This window comes from Solenopsis invicta, chromosome 1 (genome assembly GCF_016802725.1).
Source record: "Solenopsis invicta isolate M01_SB chromosome 1, UNIL_Sinv_3.0, whole genome shotgun sequence".
NCBI lineage: Eukaryota > Metazoa > Arthropoda > Insecta > Hymenoptera > Formicidae > Solenopsis > Solenopsis invicta.
In genome coordinates, this window is record NC_052664.1 from 21,783,541 (window position 1) to 21,802,860 (window position 19,320).

At 38.7% G+C, this 19,320-nt stretch overlaps 1 protein-coding gene and 1 long non-coding RNA gene across 6 annotated transcripts in view; one reads left to right on the forward strand and one right to left on the reverse strand.

Annotated features, from left to right (window-relative positions):
- The window catches only part of LOC105194840, a 112,723-nt gene that overhangs the window by 20,144 nt on the left and 73,259 nt on the right, over positions 1-19,320 (forward strand). For 4 of the 5 annotated variants that reach the window (XM_039456509.1, XM_039456516.1, XM_039456520.1 and 1 more), the window contains exons 2-19: positions 9,303-9,358; positions 10,066-10,261; positions 11,416-11,520; positions 11,753-11,869; positions 11,930-12,177; positions 13,368-13,617; positions 14,003-14,248; positions 14,341-14,460; positions 14,787-14,920; positions 15,379-15,616; positions 15,732-15,854; positions 15,978-16,112; positions 16,467-16,700; positions 16,827-17,342; positions 17,438-17,623; positions 17,741-17,992; positions 18,079-18,516; positions 18,933-19,226. In XM_039456509.1, coding sequence (XP_039312443.1) covers positions 9,303-9,358; positions 10,066-10,261; positions 11,416-11,520; positions 11,753-11,869; positions 11,930-12,177; positions 13,368-13,617; positions 14,003-14,248; positions 14,341-14,460; positions 14,787-14,920; positions 15,379-15,616; positions 15,732-15,854; positions 15,978-16,112; positions 16,467-16,700; positions 16,827-17,342; positions 17,438-17,623; positions 17,741-17,992; positions 18,079-18,516; positions 18,933-19,226 — 3,888 coding nt within the window. The remainder of the gene's footprint in view (positions 1-9,302; positions 9,359-10,065; positions 10,262-11,415; positions 11,521-11,752; positions 11,870-11,929; positions 12,178-13,367; positions 13,618-14,002; positions 14,249-14,340; positions 14,461-14,786; positions 14,921-15,378; positions 15,617-15,731; positions 15,855-15,977; positions 16,113-16,466; positions 16,701-16,826; positions 17,343-17,437; positions 17,624-17,740; positions 17,993-18,078; positions 18,517-18,932; positions 19,227-19,320) is intronic. The other variant, XM_039456513.1, reaches the window with a different exon arrangement.
- LOC120359366 lies at positions 1,556-5,421 on the reverse strand. The gene is made up of 5 exons (XR_005576135.1): positions 4,504-5,421; positions 2,969-3,149; positions 2,526-2,712; positions 2,251-2,450; positions 1,556-1,858 (listed from the first exon to the last, which is right to left on the reverse strand). It is a non-coding gene; the product is annotated as an uncharacterized LOC120359366 (long non-coding RNA).

A 19,320-nucleotide genomic window follows, 5' to 3' on the forward strand; every position in this document is an offset into this window, starting at 1 on the left:
AACGGAACGAAACCTGCGCACTTGTAAGAATTATCTAAAGGCATTGTTACGTAGCGCCATTATCGTAACGAAGCGCGTATCTTACCCAGGCCAGAAATTAATTATCTCGCGAAAATGCGCGTGTGCCGTTACGCGTAATATAACGAATCTTTTAACGAGGTTGCCGAAGCGAGAAACCTTGGCTGTCGGTCGCACGATCCGCGCGGATATAGCGTTATGGATGCACTCGTCGGATCCTCGCACTTTTCCGCCTCTGCTTCCAGCGCGTCGTTATCTTACGCCTCTCTCGCACCGTCGTCTTTTCACTGTTCGAAGAATAGAAAACGAACGCTTTTCTGCGAAGAAAAGCGGCTTTACGAGAAGTGAATTTAAATACGGATAAAATAATGAAAGTACCGATAAAATGTGAATGTATTCACGAGGAGCGAACCGCTTGGTAGCTTTTATTTAATGCTGTGTTCCGAGACTTAACGCGTCAAATATATTTTTAGTAGTATTAATGTGTCATATTGTAAATATTAAAAGTCAGAGCTTTTGCTAAGGCTAAATGTGTAACATCTTGTTTAGGTAAAAAGTATGTGAAAGAATGTGCATGACGGCGGATGCTCGAAAGCAGTTCACGATTGTAACCTCGATGGCGAGAAGCGGCAATCCGTTACATCCACAGCAATAGATCTTCATACGGTACACGGCAATTTTGTCACGAACCGTTAGAAAATCGGCTGGTGCGGAGGCGTCTTTAAGTCGCGGGCGTTCTTTTTAATCGCTGACACACTAATTTACCGCGGCGGCGGGTTACTAAGGATAGTATCTTCGCCTTCGCCCGCGATCTCTCTTACTTTTCCATTGACTCACGATGTGTAATCGCGGATTTCTCGGCTACGATTAATTTATCGGGGACTCTCTCAACGAGTATCGAACAAACAGACCTTCGGAAAACGAGGCGTATGTGCACAGTTTGGAGGTCATGTGAATCACGTATGCATGATTTTAGGGGTAAATATTGATGATTTGCACAACACATACACTGTTAACAATGTCATGCAATTTAATGTATTTTTAAGTTGCACATTAAATTTTCATGTAACTAGAACTAAAAGGCATATGCATGAAATTTAGTGCACTTTTGACAACATTAAAGTTCTATTAAATGTACATTAAATGTTTCTAATGCACCTGCTTAAAATTTGTTTCCGTTACATTACTGCTGCCAATTTTTAACAGTGTAAATATTACAGATTGATAAAAATAATAAGAGTTAAAAAATAAATATATAGAAAGAACGGTTTTGACAAAGTATCTGAAAATAGAATTTGTGACGCAGATACATTTAAAAATAATTTTATTAGATGATTAAATAAAAATAATTATATAAGACGCTCGAGCTAGTTGTTGAAATGCTGAAACGCTGAAAAAAAAACTTTGCAGTATTGCTCGTCATATTTGAACTTTCATAATTATTTCGATGGTTCAACAATAATTATTTTCTGTAGATACTTTAGCAAAACCATTCTTTCCGTGTAAATTTACGTTAAATGTTTTTAATGTACCTGATTAAAATTTGCTTCCGTTGTATTTCATTAAATTCTGCTGCCAACAGTGCATACAGGTATTCAATTAAATTTTTAGATACTTCAGCAAAGTTCTTTCTGTGGATATATCGTATGGAGTATGTGTACTGACCTTTTTAATGTGAACTTAATTCCTACATTCCTTTTCGTCGCTCTTCGCAAATTTAATTCTGCTGTTCGTGTCGATTTCTGACAGTTAGGTAGTCTTCGTGATGCTTCATCTTTTGCGCCTTATTCTCGTATTTCACGTGACTTGTAACTCGACCCTACTTCCTACATTCGTGCACCTAGAAAATAGGTACGCTGCAACAAGCTTTACTGTTAGACGACGCGTTTTACGATCGGAAGCTGCTGCAAATCGGTAAATCGTACTTGTAAATAAGTAAACGGGGAAAAATATAAAATATAACGGCTTCGCGCGTGAACGTCGTTAACTTCGGGAAGATGAGCGTTCGGCGCGCTACGCAAGGATTCCCTCGCCATGTGCGTGACGCCAAAGTTGAACGTATGAACACGATTATAATTTAGCACGTCAAATAAGTCGAGGTATTTACTGTTTAGTGGCAGGTATTGTCAATTAAAAACGTTAAACGACGCTATCGCGCAACTTCGCGAAGTTAATTACCATGTCGTTAATTGTCGTGTACGTTGGTCAATGCACTTATCATTATTTACTCACGTCAGGATATAGACAACGATGTTATTAGATGACGAGCGCCAATACCGTCTCGTATATTTTTCTACAGTAAACAGAAGCAGTGCGACATACAATTTCTCACACGCAACGGACTCCATACAGGATAATAATAGGATGTTTCGGCAAGAATTAGTCTTTTAATCACCGTCCTTCGACCAAGGTCACTTTGTGCATTAATTTACCTAAAACAACATCGCGATAAATGTTCATGTGCATCGCTGACGTATGTCTAGTTAGATCACGTATGATCAACATACATTTCTCACAGATATTTCTCACATAATGCGTGTAGTAAAACTGACTGTTGATTGTTTCTACAACGATGTACCATAAATTGCGATCGGACAACCGCAGAAGCATGAGTCACACTCGTTTAAGGCTAATTAATCAGCGTTTATTACGTGCCAAGGTAAATCCAGTTATGGCAATCGTCTTCGACTTGATCTGAAATTATTGTTTTCATTAGAACATACGAGCGCTATTGTGTATGCATTTATTGCGAGCGACGCATATGTTGAAATCGATTCGGCGATCAAACGAGGCATACACCCCGTTCGGCCTTACGCCCGTGCATTTGTAGAGTAACCCAAAGAACTTTCACTTCACCGCGCAGAATAATTCTGTCTCGCTTCGCTCGCCGCTCTCTTGTTGCTCTGCAGTGGGCGTAAGTTTTAGGGCTAAATCGCCGTCTGCTTTGTACCTTGTTGATTCATGCCGGATGTTGCCTCAGGCAAGCGCGATCAACGTTCGATCGTGGCTAGAATTCGGATTTCCTAATAGGATGCGGCGCGGCACGGCAGGTCGAGGTTGCTCGATTCCTCTTGCGAGATGTCAAATGGTATTACCCGATTACATTCGTCTCTAATACTGCGTGTCCACACCTGGAAATGAAGTTATTGATGAAAACTGCAGTACAAACGGAAAAGTAAACGCGGAAATCTTAAAGTAATTTTAATAGTTGTTGAATTACACGAGATATCATATATTCTATCAGTCCAGATTTATTCCAAGACCGCCGTCCTTCCTCTATGTTCAATAATATTTAGCAGAACCGGTAGTCTCACATTGATAAAATGATCTATTAGTTGTAATTGAAATTGAGTATTATCGCTTCTGTGTCGTTCACATTGTAAAGAATATTGTAGAGAAATATTGAATAAATTGCCAATATCACGTAGTTGCGTATGTTTAAATGAAGATTTATTCGAAAGAGAGTCGACGGGGATAATAGCGATCAAAGGGTAATATAGCTTGGATTGCATAGGAGTTGATAGATTATTATATGATGTAGAGACTTCTCCATAAAACATTCGCTGCCTTATGTCAAAGTTTAAACGCCACCCGACTCATTACGTTACTTCGATCATTTTATCGTCGACTCTGGCGAGGATGCGTGATAAAATTGTATTTTAATGCCCGTCTCATGAACATTGTCTATCATTTGATGCAATTGACGGCCGTCTGCGGATACCGACTTAAACTTCCTCCCGCGTTCAAGGATCGTTATGAAATGAAGACAATCAGTGTGCGGCGATGAAATTTGACAAAAGTCGGAATCGCGTTATTAAATTCTAGAATGAAAATAACATGTGATCGCAGAGTTTCGCTTTATCTTCCGTTTTACGAAATTCTGTGCGTCGCGCAAGCATTGCTTCGCCTCTCGGATTTCTTCCTCCTCGCTATCATCTGCGGAAACCGTTACCTGAAATTGTGGATTCAGATCCGGCGATCTTTGTACCGATTTTCTAGACTGTAAATGCTCTCGATAAAACTCGAGGAGGTTCTATACATAGAACAACATTCCCGTTGTTTAGAATTGCCTAAATTAAAAGAAATATTTTATATTTATACAATGCTCATGCTGTATGGAAAGAACAGTTTTACTGCAGCATCTAAAACTTTAGTTAAATACAGATTGGAAAATAATTCCATGTTGGATCATCAAAATAATTATGTAGGACGCTGAAGCATGATAATATTACTGCAAACAGTTATGACATACTAGCAATCAGCTTGAATGTACAATATAATTTTTTAAATGCTTCAACATAATTATTTTTAGATTTGTATTTCAGCAAAATTTCGTTCTTTCCGTGTACAAGTTCTGTACTTTAAATTGCGTACAAACGTAAACAGATTCCGGCAATCGTGACGAGGAGAAAGCTTCCTCGCATGTTTTCTTGTGTCTCTCTGCAATTAACATACGTATATAAATAAATATTCATATATGCGTACGCGCGATGCATCTTGACACACATGTGGATTTGCGAAATGAAAGGAAGACGCCAGGTAATTAGAACGCTGCGGGGCTGCTGTACCATTCTTTTATTCCATCACCTTCCATTGTCAGTCGCCTTGTAATTAAATCATTCATATTCATTAAATCAATTATTTTGTTGCGATAAGTATCGAAATTTAATAGTGTACATTTCCGTTAGTTTTTATTTTGAGCAGTGCTTTCCGTAGTGTTAGATTCAGCTTTGATGTTTTCAGGAAATATAAGGATTAACCTCTTGCACCGGCGTAACAAAGAAAATGCGTTCGAAACAAAAGGAACTGTTTCGTTTGCATTACTTTACTGAGGAATTACGCAAGCGCGTAAAGAGGCTCGTGCGTGAAATCAGCGCCGCACGTAGGAAGACTTAGCACGACGATTATGCAATTAAAATAGTCGACGGTGGGTGCTAAACATGCAAATTCGTTCGCAGGCGACATTACGAAGCTGTAAATGTCTGCCGCTAAAGGATCGGCGTCGCGATCAATATGAAACATCGTGTAAATTAAGATTAATTCATGAAATAAAAATGAAATGCTGTTTCTGTGTTTGGTGCTAAAAAAACCTTTATAAAATATAGTATGATAAATTTTCTTAAAATATAGCCAAGAAATTGTACATTTATTCGTCTTCTATCGAACAATATTTCTCAATCTTTAGTCAATAATGCTTGCCATTTATGAGAGCTATGCCATAGTATGAGAGCTGTGAATGGTTTGACATACAAAGCGACACTCTTCTTGACCTCTTAATTTGATTAGCTGTTTGGAAACTATAATCAAGAGAAAGTGCATAAATTTTAATATCGTCTATATATTATTAAGTATTATATATACATACATACATACATATATATATATATAATTTCTGAAAAACAAAAAAAAAGTTAACTTGACTAAATTTTTCAACTTGATTGAATTTCTTCAGTTCAAGTATTTATGTATTTAAGTTAAATATTTAATTGCTTAAACTTAAGTTCAAGTATATTATGTATTTAAGTCAAATAAATATTTAAGCTGAAAAATGTTAATCAAATTGTTAAATTTAACGAATTTTTTCACGTGTAAATAGTGAATAATACTGACAATGAATAGTTTTCGAGTAATGTCACGCGCGTGCCAAATAGCTGTTAATGAACATCTTGTTATTTTTATACCTTTCTTGACGCATCGAAAAATTTTAGATGCGTTAGCTGTAACTTTGACAACTCTTTCTTCTTGCGTGCGTGGGATGTACCTCCTGGCCCCGAGCACATACAAAAGAATAATTTCTACGGGCCCAGGATGTTCTCTAGCCACATGTAGACACTTTCACGGCGCAAACACGTTGTTCCTGACCTGCAAGCTTCCATAAACTGTGAGTCTCGTAGGCGAGGCAGTATAATAAAGAAGAAATCCGTGAAGCCGATGACTCGCCAACCGAAGTCGTTATTGACCTGGAATATCTATTTTGGGTGGAGCTGCCAATTAAGTCGATTATTTAATGTGGCGAGTGGCGTCATCGAAATAAAACTCTAACGTAGAATATATAATTACGATTCGATAATTATGCTTAGAATCCTGTTACTGACATTTAAATTTGATTAACAAAGCAGTAATATTATGAATTAAATGGTTAGAGAATAATTGTTACGAAAAAAATAAGGTAAAAATAATAAATTTAATTAAAAAAATTAATATTTTGCCATTAGAAAACGGTCTCGCTAGAAGTTGGGTGTGTTAGTTTTTCTTGTTTTAACCGATGACAAAGTCATGATCGAGCACTAGTATTCATATCATAATATCGCGCGTAGGTGTTTTGCGTACTTCATATAAACACATTGTAATTCATACTGCTCATGTGTTGCATGTAAATATACGGTAATGCAAAATTAAAGCGTGCAAGCGCGTGGCTGGATTGTGGCCGAGAGCTACCGAGTTAGTAGTCAATTGTCAGATTGCAACACGCAGATATGCTAAAGAGCACCGACAAAAACCGATGTAACTGTGTCAATCGCTCGCGGCTGAAAAATCGATGTCGTAGCGATGTCAAGAACGATCGCGATGCGATTTCGCATTCCTATGAACGTCTATTTACGCTACAGTTTTGCAAACTAAATAAATTTATACGAGACGTTCGTCTTTACACGGAAAGAATGATTTTGTTAAGGTAATCTAAAAATTTAGTTCTACAGATCTGAAAATAATTTTGTTAGGCCATCAAAATAATTATGTTGGATTCTCAAACCGAATTGCTAGAATATCAAAATTTTTTGCAGCATTGCTGCCGCAATTATTTTGATAATAAAATTATTTTCAGATCTACATCCAGCTAAATATTTAGATATTTCAACAAAATCGTTCTTTCCGTGTGTCGATAATACATCGTTATAAGAGTAATGATGAACAAGCAATTTCCTTGTGCACAAGAGAATACTTGTTACTACTAAAATTTGTTTGCAGATGTAATTACATGCTTGACAGGATTATTACATGCGGATGTATTAAATTATCAAACTATTTCATAAAACAAATAAACGCTAATCATAGCAAATAATTAAATCTGTTAGAGATTGATCACAAAATAAACACTTCTTTGATATGCGCGCAAGAGCCGTGAACCGTTACGTAATCATTTTACTTTCATAACATCCTCGTGATCCTAAAATCACAAAATGTATGCAAAAACTGAAACTCACGTCTAGACATCACATTAAATTAATACATCATGCATAAGTTATTTTATTATAGAAATTTGCAGTTTTTATTATAGAAATATTTTCAGAGAATAAAAAAAGAACGATAACCATAGTTTATTTTAGATACGAATGTTTATGGAAGTTTAATAAGCTGATGTATTATTATCAAACGCTTTAAGTTTCAGTAAACTTTATTTTCCGTTTTAACATATCCTACCTTTCAACAAGTCCTAGATTTCAAAGACCTTGACCATGGGACTGCGGAAGTAAAACCGGACCTAAAAATATGCCCGCGTGCACGGTGGGGTGGCCGGCTTCCGTGACAAAATTAAAATAAGGGAACTCGTGTGTTCCACCGTGTGTCGGTCGGCCCGGCCGCGTGCAGCTGCGCGGGTTTATATATCTCGACGAGTTAGGGGGTACGGCGGCGGGGCGACTTGACGACGATGCGAGGTGGTTGGGACGTAAGGAGGGCTACAGGTGCATCGCACTCGCACGCCCTCCTTTATTACGCGTTCCTTCGCTTCTTCGCTCTCCTCTCCCATCCTCCGTAGCCGTTTCCCCTCGCACTTTCCGCTTCTCTTCCTCCTCATCCGACTTGGCGAACGCACGTCCTTCCTTCCCTTCTCCCTCACGCCCTCCGGTCCTCCTTGCGAGCTTGGCAGCGTGTGCAGTCGTTAACATTTCACCGCGCCAGGTTGATCGCCGTGGCTCTAACTTATTGTGCTATTCACTGTACACGCGCTGTACACGTAGTGCGTTTTGTTGCGTCGCTTCTCGACGAGAAAGGGGCCTGCGGGCCTAGGACGCAGAACGCTTTTGCGTACGGGGATGCTATCTCGCGAAAATTGCATTTACAGTTGAACGTCTGCTAGCAGAATTGCGAGAGAGAAGGGCGGTAAACAGGAAATGGTTACCGCGGCTTCATCGCGGGCACTCAAGGATTTAGATTTCCGCCTCTCTGAAATAAATTCCGAGTTAGAGAAGGTCCGGTCGCTATCAAACATTTTACTGTCATGTATCACAATCCTTAAGAGGACATGATATCGTACGATATTATAATATTGTACAAACATTCATACAATATTATGAATATTTTCACGATATCTTGTGCTGTTAGGGATCAAACACGCCACGAATCGACGAAATGCACTTGAGACTTGCCATCGATGTAAGCTTCTCCATAATAAAAGACTGATCTCAGGCTTAATGATACGTAATAATGCAAAGAAAAAATTTATATAAATGACTGTTAATGACACTAATAGCTCGTCACCAATCAAGATTTATCTTACATTTGTCATCGACAACTCTATTAATGCCACGTCATTAGCAGTTATTCTGTGATTCGCATGTTTTTTCCTTGCTGCCTCTCGCATCGTCTCTTTTTGAAAATATCGAATGCATTGAAAGACAAAGTCGACGTTTCCACACATCGCGCGGCCTACATATCGGGGTTGATGGATCAACCGACTTCCCCGGTCGCACATTCGTGAATTAGCCACGCTTTGGAGTGGCCGACGTTGGAGTGGAGGCTCGTTGGTCGAACAGATGTTCGACCGGTGTAGGTTTATCCGTTGTGACTGAAAAACGTTCGATGGTTTCTTGCGGTTTTGTAGCCACGCTTGATTTTCCGACGATTTCCTGCAACCGCGGTGCTTTCCATGTGATTTATACGCCGTGAACGTCGTTCGAGCGTCTTCCTCCCTTGCGCTCTCCTCCGCCTTTTCTTCTCGTCCTCGGATGCGGCGCGATCATGAAAAATCGTTCCCAGGGTGCTGCGAAGTGGTGCCGGTTTTTGCGAAATCAACTTGTGAATTCGCGATGATGCAATTACCACTGGTGATTCCCGCGTGAAGTCATCGTCGTCGTTGTGTTACGCGCGTGTTTAGGAATCTATTTAAATTTCTTCCGCAACATTCTCTCCGCGGAAGGATGATAAGCGTTGTTACAGCGCACGTGCAGTCACCACTAAAAATTATCACGCATCGTTAATAATAAATTGAAACCGCTTGCGTTCGACTCGCGTGACAAGTATCTATAGAATGTGACTAATTTTGGTGTAATTTCATTTTTTTACAGCAAAGATGAAACATCTTTGGCCGTTGCTGACGTGGATACTTCTATCTTCGTATCCGGTAAGAAAGACATTCCTCCTCTATGAGTGCACATATTCCTAGAATATTATACAAATGTTATAAAAAAATATTTTAAAAATATTATTCAATATTTGTAGAATGGAAATATATGTTCGTTTTTACATACTATTCGTAATATATTACTTCAATATCCGAGGAATATTATAAAAATGTTCTACGAATATAATTTTGGTAAAAAATTAATATGAATTATGCATAAAACATTCATATATTATCATGAATAAGCATATTATTCATTAATATTTCAGAAATATTATTAATATTAAATAATATTATAGCGTCTAAATATTTCCATTCTTTCATGGACAAAGATTCCGTATAGAAAGAAACTATTGAGAACTGTTCATATGTCTATAATTACTAATCAATTTCTACAACAATTTGAATAGTAATTATTGGCGACTACGTGCTTGAATAGTAATGTCCCATGACATTTCAATATTTTTTAATAGTTTCTTTTCATAAGGAATTAATTCCTTTTTTTCTTTATTTGGTTTAAATCATTCATTAAATGTAACAATACAATGTCGTAAAAACAGTTTAACTTAATTTAAAGCTGAATGCATGTCGGAAGAAACTAGAGTTAGAATTTCGGAGAGTGTAAATGTGACTGATAAATGATAAACGCAATTAATAAAATGTGCCGATAACATCCAACTAATAAGCTCTGTTGCGCGATTTTTCAGGTCGAATCTCGCAAAGGACTCGGCCCTGGATCGAGGCGAGAAGTATTCTTCCTGAACCTCGAGGACGGCTACTTTGGCTGCCAAGTCAACGAGTCGACGGACGTCCTTCAGCTTCTCGAGCTCTCGAAGCTCTGTGACCATCGCGTCGACTGCTTCCAGGGCGTGGACGAGCAGCGCAACAGGTTAAAGTGCACAGGTGAGCTACCTGAAAGAAAAAGAAGAAGAAGAAAAAGACATATCCCTCTCAAAATAATTCGTCCGGAGATTGTCAGAGTAATCCACATCGCGAAGCGATCGTGCACCTCGCGGCAGCACAGCACAGGAAAGGGTGACGTCGCACGACATTCACGACGCGACGTCGTTAACATTTCCGTTGTTTCTTCACGTCATGCCTTCGTTCTCGATGTCATTACGGTCGCTAAGTAATTTTCCTCTTGGCGTCGTACACAAACCGCAGGAACGCGTTAAGCGTCACGTCTCGTCGGGTCAATTAAGGAGGGATCTCTTCTCGCGTCATTATTTCGTATTGTACCGAGTCACGCCCACGAGTTGCAATTAGCCGCGGAATTTTATTCTCATTTTCCACGGACGCTATCTCCTCGGTGAGACCGTAATTGACGTTGCCGAGGCGCCGATGAGCCAGTGGATCATGTTACTCAAATCTACCGAACGTATAGCGGCTCTTCGCGGCTTGTGAGAAAAACTTCGACCGGTGATTAGGTGTGGCGAGAGAAAATTGCGCGATTAGCCGATAGCTATATAGTATAGTCGCAATTTATCCGCCCCTTTTTCTCGGATAATCTTACTTAATGCCCAACAAAAATAGTTCGTGCCTGTTGTGCAGGATATTTCTAAATGAGTATATTTTTTAACTCTGTCCGGATAAAATCGTTAACTATGTACCTGCGTAAATAAAATTAAGCTTTTGTTTATACATTAAACAAAAAAAAATCAAATTAAATAATATCAATTAAAGCATTAATAAATATTTGGAAAAAAATATAGATTTATTTTGTAATATAAAAAATGTTAGATTGAGACAGGCCCTGCGCATAAAGAAATATTAGGAACAGGTATTAAAATTTTAGACTCAGTTTTCTTAATGAATATTAAACGCACAATGGATACGAATAAGACGTAAGACATAAATGTGTTGTACAAGATGCAACATAACTTATTATTTATCCATAGTGTTCATTGAGAAAACTGATTCTAAAATTTCAATTCCTATTCTAAGATCTAATATTCCTCTATTGCACGCCATATATTCGAAATAAATAAATAAATATTTTTTTTAATAAAGTATATGACACAATAAATTTATTCGAAATTGTGTTAAAAATGTTGCAGACGATTGTACAAAAGAAGACGGCACCAAATGTCAAAACGGTGTCTGTCTGGATTCGGTCTGTCACTGTAACGATGGGTTTGGAGGATGTAACTGTCAAGTTCCAGGTTTGTGCAATTGTACACATATGTCGCGACATATTACTATTTATTATATAAAATCTATGCTACTATAAGATATTCACTTAATATTTACGTACATACGTCTTTTCTACTACATGCAAACCACTTGGATCAATTCGATGCAAGTATATACTGCGCTTACGTCAACTTATGTTATAAGAAAGCAATAAACTTTATAATGCCATAATTTCTAATAAAACTAAATTAAAAATTACAGATGAGAACGAATGTAAATATCGGCCCTGTGATATATTTGCCCACTGTACAAATACTCTTGGCAGCTTTCAATGTTCCTGCTTTCCTGGATACCGAGGCGATGGCTTTCATTGCGAGGGTAATTAATTTCGTTGTGCATTATGCGCCCGTTTTGTTGCTAACGATACTGTATCCGCAGATATCAACGAATGCGACGATCCCGCGATCGCCGGGCGTTGCGTCGAGAATGCCGAGTGTTGTAACCTACCCTCGAATTTCCTGTGTAAGTGCAAATCCGGCTACATCGGCGACGGCGAGGTGCATTGTGAAGACGTGAACGAGTGCGCGATAGCAGGTGCATGCGGCGACAATACTGTGTGCCACAACATACCCGGCAATTATACCTGCACGTGTCAAGACGGATTCACGGGAGACCCGTTCAACAGTGTGAGTATAATATCGGCGAGAACGGGGAGGCGCGCGCAGTTGAAAAAACGATAAGTTAGAGATTAAAGTGGATAATAATACGCCTGCAAGTCAATCGCCTTATCGTGAAAACTTTTTTTTCGGATATTTATACGATGATGGAGATATTAATCTTAATAATCATAGTTCGACGATGGCTATACTGAAAAATGCGGAATAATTATGCAGTACATACTGATAAATTCCGATAAAAAATATCTATTAATAATTCCGATCGCGATAGTACAACAAATGATAATTTTGACTTTTTGATATTTATTTTATCTAAATTTTATTATAAAACGGTTAAAATATTTGCGTGTATTTCAGTTTAATATATATATATATATATATTAAACTGAAATACATATATATATATATAAATTTATAGTACATATACATACATATATACTTATATGTACTATAAATTTCATATTTAAAAAATAAGTTCATGATAAGATATCTAACATCACAAAATGTTAATAAATTTTAGACAATGTTCAATTAGGCACTGATATATTTATCGCATTTAATGAAAACTTAATTTATAAAACATTATTTACTATGTTTAAGATAAATAAAATATATCAATAAAAATTTTACTGTTTATTACTGTAAAAAAATTTTAACAAAATAATTATTTTCTTTTAATTTGAAAAAAAACTTTGTAGAAATACATTTTTGTTGTATATCAAAAGGTATAAGTTAGCAATGAGGACAATACATCAAGCTAAACAAAGAATACAAAAGCTAAGCATATGCTTCATTCATTACTATCTTACACCTATGTGCCACAAAATAATTACTAGCCTTTTACACTCCTATAGAATAATCATTTTACGTAGGTTGTAATACATTGCTACTCACAATATTGACAAATTACTTCAACTCACCATGGTTTCGTTAATGTTAACAGTAAAAAATTGAAACAGTACTATCGAGTGAGTGCAAGAGTTTGTGCCCGATTTCTTCAATAACTGTTATTAGGAAAGTTATAATAATATAAGATAAAGGCATATAACAAAGTGATTGCGAGCAAATTTTACCTTTACTCCTTTCAATTTTTCTAATTACTGCGGCGTAAATCCTCGCGTGGCGTAGGAAATATATCAGAGTTACCCTATATAAACATAAACTTATTTGTTAAATTTATGAAATTTAAATGTGTCTAGTGTATCGATATTGACGAATGCAAATACGAGGGTGCCTGCGGAAGGGGTGCGTTATGCGTGAACGTACCAGGCGCGCATAAGTGTGAATGTCCCAACGGATACGATGGAAGTCCCGAGGAGGAATGCAGGGACGTTGACGAATGCCTGAGGAGTCCTTGTGGACGTTCCGCTCTTTGCACGAATGTACATGGTAGCTTCCGGTGTTCTTGTCCCGATGGAATGGATGGTGATCCAATGACAGGTTGCCACGGTAAGTTTTGAGAATTTTCAACTGCGATTATAATTGATTATGAGTTATAAATAAGAATTCTTCTTACGGCGTGGAAACAATTTAAATGCTATATATATGTGTGTGTGTGTGTGAGTGTGTGTGTGTAATTATCCTAGCTGAATAACGTAACATTGTTCATTATTACTGACATAACAATAACATTTTAACAGAATCGTAACATGAAATTTATTTTGATTAAAGTCCATCGGTGAAAATGTCATTTTTCTAGAATCCAAATCCTATTAATATCATTAATTTGTGTGTGTGAGAGAGAGACACATTTGTGACTGGCAATCCACTTAAACTCCCAAATTTTCGCACTCACGCACGTCCAAGTCCATCTAACTGACCGACTAACTGGCAGATGTGAACGAGTGCGAGAAAAGTTCGCCCTGCGGAGCGGAGTCGGAATGCGTGAATACCGAGGGTAGCTTCGAGTGTAGATGCCACGTCGGCTACCGGATGGATTCCGCGCACAGTTGCGTCGACGTGAACGAGTGCATCGGCGGAGATGCTTGCGCGGCCAATGCGAGGTGCATCAACGTCCCGGGGTCGTACAAGTGCATCTGTCCCCCGGGCTTCATCGGTCAGGGACTAACCCGTTGCGAAAGTCAGTCATAGCCAAAACTCTCATGTAACACTGTCTCATGTAATACTGCATGCCATAATACTCACCCTGTGATTAACAATGTTGATTAACAGACGTGAACGAATGCGAGCGCAACCCCTGCGGCGAGAACGCCGAGTGCATCGACACGATCGGCAGCTTCGTCTGCAGCTGCAAGGCGGATTACACCGGCGATCCTTTCAAGGAGTGCAGCGGTTAGCTTACCGATAGTTCTCTCCTGCGACACATCCCCTTTGCGGGATCTCGATTGATCGCGGTTCTGAGAGCGCCAGGCATCAAATGCACTGCCTCACGCATAATAACTTTGATACAATCATGTTTGCCAAAATTTTCTTTTCAAAATGTTCAATTATGCAGAATAGAAATTGGCTAGTTTTTGCACAAAAAAGTTGCATATGTTTTCTTGATAGAGTGTCAATTCTTTTTAACTTGTGATACTCAAAAGATGGTTTTGCTTCATTGAATTTTTGGCTTTGTAGGATTTTCCTGCTATAGCGATATTCTGCTTCTTCTTTTCTAGACATCAACGAGTGCACGGCTTTGGAGAATCCTTGTGGTAAGAACGCGATTTGCAGGAACGAAGAACCTGGTTACAATTGCCTCTGTCCGCCGGGGTACAGTGCCAGCCCTAGCCCCTCAGTCGCATGTGATCAGGTAATAATTCAATAACCCCATTGCATTCCGTCTCGAGTCACCTCATGCATACGCATGTGGACAAGATCTTCCACGGGAGAGATGCTCCATGACAAATATTTCAAAAGAAGATCTGCTCCTTTGATCGGTCCGCAGTTTCTTTTTACGAAGGCGACGGATAAAAGAAAGCAAACGATACGAAGGTGGCGTCGCGCACAAAACAAGATGAACGCGAACCGGTTTCACATCAGTTTCACCTCTTTTCCAAACTATTTTCGTCGTTTGTAAAGCCACAAAACTGACTCACAGCTCCATTTATTATGAACACACGCTTTTTATTCGCGCGTCTAGAAGATAATATATATGTATATGCGGGGACTAGAAGACCGGTTTTCGTTTCCAAGTATAATGTTCTCGGACGCGACAAGAATTATGTGGATCTAGAGTGATAAAATATCATTCCATCGTATCGTTTTTAGACCGACGTGACGACTCTCTGCAAATCGAATTTCGATTGCGTTAACAATGCCGAGTGCATCGAGGGACAGTGTTTCTGCAAAGATGGCTTTAAAGCCGTCGGTGCCGAATGCGTAGATTTGGACGAGTGTCTTACTAATCCATGTGGATCTGCGTCGATCTGCACGAACACTAGGGGAAGCTACCATTGCGAGTGCGAGTCTGGATTTGTTGGCACTCCGCCCCATATACCGTGTAAAGGTATTCTTAATAAAAGAATAATTAATTGTAGAAAGATTAAAGAAAGATAAAAAGAAAACAGAATTTTTATGAATTCAAAAGTTATAGTTTGTCATAATTTTTCCATTTTTCGCAGCACCGTGCGATGAGGTAACTTGCGGCGAACATGCCTTCTGTAAGGCCGACGGTCACGAAGCTTATTGCATTTGCGAAGATGGCTGGACCTTTAATCCAAACGATATAGCGGCTGGATGTGTCGGTGAGTAAACTAAAATTTTTTTAAATAAATTGAGATATTTTTGTAAATGAATTGGATAAGTGTTCTTCAACGTACACGAAAACTTTCACTAATAGATTTTTTAACGAGATTTTATTTTCTTAGACATAAACGAATGCGATGCGATAAATGGACCTTCTGGAAGATGCGGCAAAAATGCCATTTGCACAAATATACCTGGTGGTTTTAGTTGTCAATGTAAACTTGGATACTCAGGAAATGCTTTCAAGCAATGCTTAGGTAAAATCTCCGCGAGATAAATTATTAATTAATAATTATAATTATAATTATAATTATTTAATTATTAATTTAATATTATATTTTTTATCTACTAATTAATTATTGAAATTTATTGAAATTTTGAAAAATTTAGGAATTAATATATAAATAATAAATATATTCACAAATATGTGTATTTGTCAAAATAATCAATTTCCTACTAACGTAATATTGAGATATTTATTGGTGCAATATTAGTCCAATGTATTGCTATTATAAATACATTGGCGTAATATTGAGCTCACGTTGCACTACTAACGCAGTTCAGTTATTTTACTATTTTTGTACTTACATATATTTTTAAAATAAATCCAGATATTGACGAATGTTCCAAATCCGACGTTTGTGGGCATGGAGCAACGTGTACCAATACTGAAGGTTCTTACGCTTGCACTTGTCCGGAAGAAACCATACCGGATCCCGATCCTTACATTAAATGCGTTGGTATAGTCAGATGCGAAGTTGATGACGATTGTCCAGGAAACGCTATTTGTGACCCACAAAAGAGATGCTTGTGTCCCGAGCCTAACGTTGGAAACGATTGTAGACGTATGTAATATGATACATATTGCTATAACAATTAAATGAAACTAGAGAATTTTATATTAAATATTAAAAATTTATCTTTGTGAACAAAATATCAGTATCGCGTTAATCATGTGTCTATCTGAACAGATCCGTGTGAAGACTTGTCTTGCGGACCTAATGCTCACTGCATGCTCTTGAACGACGTAGCGACGTGCCTCTGCAGTAATGGTTACACTGGAAAACCCGGAGTAAAGGACGGTTGCCGAGATATCGACGAGTGTGCGATAAATCCGTGTCCTCCAGGCGCAATCTGCAACAACGAACCCGGTTCCTTCTCGTGCCAGTGTCCGAGTGGCATGACTGGTGATCCTTACAGCGGCGGTTGCCAGGAATCTAAAACACCTCACGTGTGTGGTCCCAGTTCACCCTGTCCAGCTGGAGAACAGTGCATCAAAGATGAATTCGTGGGTAGCAGTGTGTGCATCTGTCAACGTGGCTACACACGCGATCACGAAACCGGTAAATGCAGAGATATCAACGAATGCATGGAGCTCAGGGAGAAACCTGCCTGTGGTGTCAATGCAATTTGCAAGAATCTTCCCGGTAGCTACGAGTGCCAGTGTCCACCAGGCTTCAATGGAAATCCCTTCTCACTTTGTGAAGGTAGGACTTTTGATTTCAAGTCTTTGACATTTTAGTAATTGTAACTATCGCCAAAAACATGAGTCAATTATCATTAAAAATTATAAAAATTACAGAATGCAACAGCATAGAGTGTCAATGTCAGCCACCGTACAAGATCGTCAATGGTAAATGCATGCTGGCCGGCTGTTCGAAAGGTGAAAAATGTCCAAGTGGTGCCGAATGTATAACAATTGCCGGTGGTGTCAGTTATTGTGCTTGTCCCAAGGGCTATACAACCAAGTCTGATGGCTCCTGCGAAGGTATGACAAAGTGATTATGTTAAGAGAAATTTTTTGCGTTGTAAATTTAATTAACAATTAAAAACAGGCATAATTGTATCTGATACGATTAATTAGAAATTATTATTTCGTATGCAGATATAAATGAATGCATCGTGGGTCACCAAGTTTGCGGTTACGGTGCCGAGTGTATCAATCTACCAGGTTCTCATAAGTGCGTGTGTCCACATGGATACGGTGGCGATCCGTACAATGGGCTTTGCTCTCCGGCGCAGAAGAGATGTACCAACGACAATGAATGCAAAGCCAACGAGAAGTGCGTGCAGCCCGGAGAGTGCGTGTGTCCACCGCCGTTCTACACGGATCCTTTAAGTGGAAATCTTTGCAAGAGTAAGTGTACTTTAATTTCACTAGCCTTACTGTCGGAGCTTGTATCATACATATTCATACATTGTAATTAAATTCTATTGTCACAGATCCTTGCGATCGTTTCCCGTGCGGTATTAACGCGAAGTGCACGCCGAGCGATCCACCGCGGTGTATGTGCGAAGCCGGCTTCGAGGGTGATCCACAGCACGGATGTATCGACGTGAACGAATGCCTGAATAATCCTTGCGGACACGGTGCATATTGCATCAATACGAAAGGAGATCACACGTGCGAGTGTCCGAGAGGCATGATTGGCGATCCTTACGGTGCCGGCTGTACTGGGGTTCCAACAAGCAAGAGCGAGTGTGCGTCTAATGACGATTGCGAGAACTATTTCGCATGTGTTCAAGGAAGTTGTGTCAATCCCTGCGACGTCAATCACGTTCCTTGCGGTCCCAATGCATATTGTGAGCCTGATAAACACGCGCCGTGGTGCAGATGTGTGATAGGCTTCACGGAAGGCAAAAATAATGAATGCGTGTCACGTGAGTGCGAATTTTATCAATCTTCTAATTATAAGTTTAGATCATTTTATATTAAATAATACCTACATAATAATTATATTCTACTCTCAAAATTCTTTTGAGTGGAATCTCACTCTAAAAGAGTAAAAATTCAGCCAATCTTGAAAAAGAGTGGTTGAATTTGTACTCTTTTAAAGAGTAAGGTTTTACTCTTCAGAGTAAAATTTTACTCCGAAAAATTTGAGAGTAAATATATTTAAAAAATTGACAAACTATATTACACTAAATTATTTATCAAAGTTTGAAAAAATTTGCTAAATATTTATAATATAATTTTAATTTTCACATGATACTTTCTCAATACTTGAATCGTATAAGTTGTGGGTGTAATTTTAAATGCGGTATATACGTGAAATAAACTTTTGTTTCAATTTCAGAATGCGACGGTTTTGTTTGCGGCACCGGGGCTCAATGTATCGTTAGCTACGACGGGCCAACTTGTAAGTGTATCGAAGGTTTCATAGGCAATCCTTTCCCTGGTGGACAGTGCGTTCCCGATGTCTGTTCTCCTGAAATTCCATGTGCCGAACCGAGTGTGTGCATCAGCGGACGTTGTAAACGGCGCTGTGAAGGAGTGATTTGCGGCATTGGAGCCATGTGCGATCCTTTAACGAATAAATGCGTGTGCAACCCCTATTTTGTCGGAAATCCTGATCTGCTGTGTATGCCGCGTAAGTATCACAAACATAGTGCACTTATATAAAAGAAGAACAACAGTGATTGGTTATTTTTTTTGAATGTTCCTTTACGTAAAGAAAAATAATC